Below are 6,327 nucleotides of genomic sequence, written 5' to 3'. Positions count from 1 at the left end.
CGCTCCCTCTCAATCTATTTCTCTCAGTCTCTCTCTCTCTCTCTCTCTCTCTCTCTCTCTCTCTCTCTCTCTCTCTCTCTCTCTCTCGCTCTCTCTCTGTCTCTCTCTCCCTCTCAATCTATTTCTCAGTCTCTCTCTCTCTCTGTCTCTCTCTGTTTATCTCTCTCTCTCTCTCATAGGGGTTCTAGGGTACTCTGGGGTTTCTGACTGGAGCTGTCTGTAACCCCCCGAAACTCAGCCCCCTTATCAACACCTAGTCCATTCACCAGCTCATTTCCTGTGTGTTGTAATTACATGGAAGCTTTCTGATTGCAAGTGACTCTCTTTAAGAGAGGGAGGGGTTTGAGCTGGGCTGAGGTTCTGGGCTGAGAGGACAGAGGGCCTCTTGGAGTTTGAGCTGGGCTGACAGTGGACAGAGGGCTTCTTGGGTTTGAGCTGGGCTGAGAGGACAGAGGAGGGAGCCTGAGGACTCTTGGGTTTGAGCTGGGCTGAGAGGGAGGGAGGTTCAGTGGACAGAGGGCTGGGCTCTTGGGTTTGAGCTGGGCTGAGAGGACAGACAGGGGAGCCTCTTGGGTTTGAGCTGGGCTGAGAGGACTGGAGCAGGGGGAGCCTCTTGGGTTTGAGCTGGGCTGAGAGGACAGAGGGGAGCCTCTTGGGTTTGAGCTGGGCTGAGAGGACAGAGGGCCTCTTGGAGTTTGAGCTGGGCTCTTGGGTTTGAGCTGGGCTGAGAGGGACAGTGGACAGAAGCTTCTTGGGTTTGAGCTGGGCTGAGAGAGGGAGGGCTGGGCTGAGAGGACAGAGGGCTTCAGTGGACAGAGGACAAGATTCTTGGAGTTTGAGCTGGGCTGAGAGGAGGGAGGTTCAGTGGACAGTTCTCAGTGGACAGAGGACAGAAGAGGGCTTCTTGGGTTTGAGCTGGGCTGAGAGGACAGAGGGCCTCTTGGGTTTGAGCTGGGCTGAGAGGAGGGGAGGTTCAGTAGACAGAGGGATTCTTGGGTTTGAGCTGGGCTGAGAGGACAGAGGGCTTCTTGGAGTTTGAGCTGGGCTGAGAGGACAGAGGGGCCTCTTGGGTTTGAGCTGGGCTGAGGACAGAGGGCTTCTTGGGTTTGAGCTGGGCTGAGAGGACAGGGGCCTCTTGGGTTTGAGCTGGGCTGAGAGGACAGAGGGCCTCTTGGGTTTGAGCTGGGCTGAGAGGAGGAGGGAGGGGCTTCAGTGGACAGAGGGGGCCTCTGCTGGGCTCAGAGGGCTCTACAGGGAGGGAGGTTCAGTGGACGCCCCCGGGCTTGCATTAGTCCACTGTTACTATGATATACGCTGCACCGACTATGGGAATGAAGCTCTTCCAGAGTGAATAAGAAACAAGGAGATCATCATAGGGGTCCATCACAAGCAAAGACACATCTCACAAGTCTTTGGTTGTTTTTTGTTTTCTTCTCGTCGACGAGAGCATGGATCTTTCCTTTGTCTGTCAGAATACTATGACAATATTCAGACCACGTTTGACGCTCACGTCAAGACCTGAGCTACAAGTCATCCTACAGCACTTTGAGATATCAGCTGATGTACGAAGGGTTATATAAATAAAATTTGATTGATTGATTGATTGATTGATTGATTGATTGATCATCGATGGAATCGGTAACATGTAGGTCATTGATATCCAGAAAACATGAAGCCTAAAAATATATAATAATATAATAGTAATTCATTAATAATAATAAGTTAACTTCCTATCACGGGACGCTGTCTGTCATAGATCAGAATGGTTTCCAATGTTAGTTTAAAAAAGAAAAAGTGTTTTTAAATGTGTTAATTTTAGTTTCTGTTCTCTCCTTCTGCCACCTGTAACCTGCAGGATAGATCAGTCAATCAATCAATCAATCAATCAAATTAATCAATCAAATGTCTTTTATAAAGACCCTTTTTACATCACCAGCTGTCACAAAGTGCTTTACATCCTGGGCAGTCTGTCGACCTCTCTATCGCAGCCTGCCATTGGCCTTTACCTGTATGGTGAACGACAAGGCTGACCCAGTCAGAACAACAAATCCAGCACAGGGAGTGAGCTCCCCCTGGTGGCTACATGAGGACTTTACATGTCAAATGGTTTCAGGTTCTCTTCACCTTCTGCAGACAGGGCCAGTCATTGGCCAAGCTAAACGTTAGGTGAAATGGTCTGTCGAGCAAAGAGAGAGAGAAGAAAGGGATCTCGTCTATGCTGATTGCGTGCGAAGGAGTTAAAACAACACATAACGGCAGACTAATAGTTAAAGGTTAGTAACCAGTGTTCCATCTCATCTTGAATAGCAGAGGAGGGGTCAGACAAAGTCAAGGGTCTTAGACAGGACAGCTTTTCATTCCCCAGGCGCAGGGCAGCGTGAAAAAGCCAGCTGGGATGGAGACAGTAATAACCAGGAACACACAGTGTAATTCTCTGTGCTAATGGCCCAATGAGAAAAGGATTATGAGAGGACAGACAGACAGACAGACAGACAGACAGACAGACAGACAGACAGACAGACAGACACAGACAGACAGACAGACAGACACAGACAGACAGACGGGGAACAGTGGAATTAACTGTCTGACAGCCAACCGGGAACAGGGAACAGTGGGTTAACTGTCTGACAGCCAACCAGGGAACAGTGGATTAACTGTCTGACAGCCAACCAGGAACAGTGGTTAACTGTCTGACAGCCAACCAGGAACAGTGGGTTAACTGTCTGACGGCCAACCAGGGAACGGGAACGGTGGGTTAACTGTCTGACAGCCAACCAGGGAACAGTGGGTTAACTGTCTGACAGCCAACCAGGGAACAGGGAACAGTGGGTTAACTGTCTGACAGCCAACCAGGGAACAGGGAACAGTGGGTTAACTGTCTGACAGCCAACCAGGGAACAGGGGGTTAACTGTCTGACAGCCAACCAGGGAACAGGGAACAGTGGGTTAACTGTCTGACAGCCAACCAGGGAACAGTGGGTTAACTGTCTGACAGCCAACCAGGGAACAGTGGGTTAACTGTCTGACGCCAACCAGGGAACAGTGGGTTAACTGTCTGATGGCCAACCAGGGAACAGTGGGTTAACTGTCTGACGGCCAACCCAGGGAACAGGAACAGTGGGTTAACTGTCTGACAGCCAACCAGGAAACAGGGAACAGTGGGTTAACTGTCTGACAGCCAACCAGGGAACAGGGAACAGTGGGTTAACTGTCTGATGGCCTACCAGGGAACAGTGGGGTTAACTGTCTGATGGCCAAATCAGGGAACAGTGGGTTAACTGTCTGATGGCCAACCAGGGAACAGTGGGTTAACTGTCTGATGGCCAACCAGGGAACAGGAACAGTGGGTTAACTGTCTGACGGCCAACCAGGGAACAGTGGGTTAACTGTCTGATGGCCAACCAGGGAACAGGGTTAACTGTCTGATGGCCAACCAGGGAACAGTGGGTTAACTGTCTGATGGCCCACCAGGGAACAGTGGGTTAACTGTCTGATGGCCAACCAGGGAACAGGGAACAGTGGGTTAACTGTCTGATGGTCTACCAGGGAACAGTGGGTTAACTGTCTGATGGCCAACCAGGGAACAGGAACAGTGGGTTAACTGTCTGATGGCCAACCAGGGAACAGTGGGTTAACTGTCTGACGGCCAACCAGGGAACAGTGGGGTTAACTGTCTGACAGCCAACCAGGGAACAGTGGGTTAACTGTCTGATGGCCAACCAGGAACAGTGGGTTAACTGTCTGATGGTCTACCAGGGAACAGTGGGTTAACTGTCTGATGGCCAACCAGGGAACAGGGAACAGTGGGTTAACTGTCTGATGGCCATCCAGGGAACAGGGAACAGTGGGTTAACTGTCTGATGGCCAACCAGGGAACAGTGGGTTAACTGTCTGACAGCCATCCAGGGAACAGTGGGTTAACTGTCTGACGGCCTACCAGGGAACAGTGGGTTAACAGTCTGACAGCCAACCAGGGAACAGTGGGTTAACTGTCTGATGGCCTACCAGGGAACAGTGGGTTAACTGTCTGATGGCCAACCAGGGAACAGTGGGTTAACTGTCTGATGGCCAACCAGGGAACAGTGGGTTAACTGTCTGACGGCCTACCAGGGAACAGTGGGTTAACTGTCTGACGGCCAATCAGGGAACAGTGGGTTAACTGTCTGACAGCCAACCAGGGAACAGTGGGTTAACTGTCTGACAGCCAACCAGGAACAGTGGGTTAACTGTCTGACAGCCTACCAGGGAACAGTGGGTTAACTGTCTGATGGCCAACCAGGGAACAGTGGGTTAACTGTCTGATGGTCTACCAGGGAACAGTGGGTTAACTGTCTGATGGCCAACCAGGGAACAGTGGGTTAACTGTCTGATGGCCAAGCAGGGAACAGTGGGTTAACTGTCTGATGGCCCACCAGGGAACAGTGGGTTAACTGTCTGATGGCCAACCAGGGAACAGTGGGTTAACTGTCTGACGGCCAACCAGGGGACAGTGGGTTAACTGTCTGATGGCCAACCAGGGAACAGGGAACAGTGGGTTAACTGTCTGAAGGCCAACCAGGGAACAGGGAACAGTGGGTTAACTGTCTGATGGCCAACCAGGGAACAGTGGGTTAACTGTCTGACGGCCTACCAGGGAACAGTGGGTTAACTGTCTGACAGCCAACCAGGGAACAGTGGGTTAACTGTCTGATGGCCTACCAGGGAACAGTGGGTTAACTGTCTGATGGCCAACCAGGGAACAGTGGGTTAACTGTCTGACGGCCTACCAGGGAACAGTGGGTTAACTGTCTGATGGCCAACCGGGAACAGTGGGTTAACTGTCTGACAGCCAACCAGGGAACAGTGGGTTAACTGTCTGACGGCCAACCAGGGAACAGGGAACAGTGGGTTAACTGTCTGATGGGCAACCAGGAACAGGAACAGAGGGTTAACTGTCTGATGGCCAACCAGGGAACAGTGGGTTAACTGTCTGATGGCCAACCAGGGAACAGTGGGTTAAATGTCTGATGGCCAACCAGGGAACAGTGGGTTAACTGTCTGATGGCCAACCAGGGAACAGTGGGTTAACTGTCTGATGGCCTACCAGGGAACAGTGGGTTAACTGTCTGATGGCCAACCAGGGAACAGTGGGTTAACTGTCTGACAGCCAACCAGGGAACAGTGGGTTAACTGTCTGACGGCCCAGCCAGGGAACAGGGAACAGTGGGTTAACTGTCTGATGGGCAACCAGGGAACAGGGAACAGAGGGTTAACTGTCTGATGGCCAACCAGGGAACAGTGGGTTAACTGTCTGATGGCCAACCAGGGAACAGTGGGTTAACTGTCTGATGGCCAACCAGGGAACGGGAACAGTGGGTTAACTGTCTGACGGCCAACCAGGGAACAGGGAACAGAGGGTTAACTGTCTGATGGCCAACCAGGGAACAGTGGGTTAAATGTCTGATGGCCAACCAGGAACAGTGGGTTAACTGTCTGATGGCCAACCAGGGAACAGTGGGTTAACTGTCTGATGGCCAACCAGGGAACAGTGGGTTAACTGTCTGATGGCCAACCAGGAACAGGTAACAGTGGGTTAACTGTTTGATGGCCAACCAGGAACAGGTAACAGAGGGTTAACTGTCTGATGACCAACCAGGGAACAGGTAACAGAGGGTTAACTGTCTGATGACCAACCAGGGAACAGTGGGTTAACTGTCTGATGGCCAACCAGGGAACAGTGGGTTAAATGTCTGATGGCCAACCAGGGAACAGTGGGTTAACTGTCTGATGGCCAACCAGGGAACAGTGGGTTAAATGTCTGATGGCCAACCAGGGAACAGTGGGTTAACTGTCTGATGACCAACCAGGGAACAGTGGGTTAACTGTCTGATGGCCAACCAGGGAACAGTGGGTTAACTGTCTGATGGCCAACCAGGGAACAGGGAACAGTGGGTTAGCTGTCTGACGGCCTACCAGTGAACAGTGGGTTAACTGTCTGATGGCCAAGCAGGGAACAGTGGGTTAAATGTCTGATGGCCAACCAGGGAACAGTGGGTTAAATGTCTGATGGCCTACAAGGGAACAGTGGGTTAACTGTCTGATGGCCAACCAGGGAACAGTGGGTTAAATGTCTGATGGCCAACCAGGGAACAGTGGGTTAACTGTCTGATGGCCAACCAGGGAACAGTGGGTTAACTGTCTGATGGCCAACCAGGGAACAGTGGGTTAAATGTCTGATGGCCAACCAGGGAACAGTGGGTTAACTGTCTGATGGCCAACCAGGGAACAGTGGGTTAACTGTCTGATGGCCAACCAGGGAACAGTGGGTTAACTGTCTGATGGCCAACC

The 6,327-nt window shown here is 51.5% G+C and overlaps 1 protein-coding gene across 1 annotated transcript in view; it reads left to right on the top strand.

The window, feature by feature from the left end:
* Positions 1-1,629: 1,629 nt before the first annotated feature.
* Positions 1,630-6,327, top strand: part of LOC127911475 (uncharacterized) — a 30,355-nt gene continuing 25,657 nt past the window's right edge. Inside the window, exon 1 of the mRNA XM_052478441.1 lies at positions 1,630-1,638. Coding sequence (XP_052334401.1) covers positions 1,630-1,638 — 9 coding nt within the window. The remainder of the gene's footprint in view (positions 1,639-6,327) is intronic.

The sequence above is a fragment of the Oncorhynchus keta genome, chromosome 24, assembly GCF_023373465.1.
Source record: "Oncorhynchus keta strain PuntledgeMale-10-30-2019 chromosome 24, Oket_V2, whole genome shotgun sequence".
In the NCBI taxonomy this organism is placed as follows: Eukaryota; Metazoa; Chordata; class Actinopteri; order Salmoniformes; family Salmonidae; genus Oncorhynchus; species Oncorhynchus keta.
This window is presented reverse-complemented; position numbering and strand designations above follow the sequence as displayed.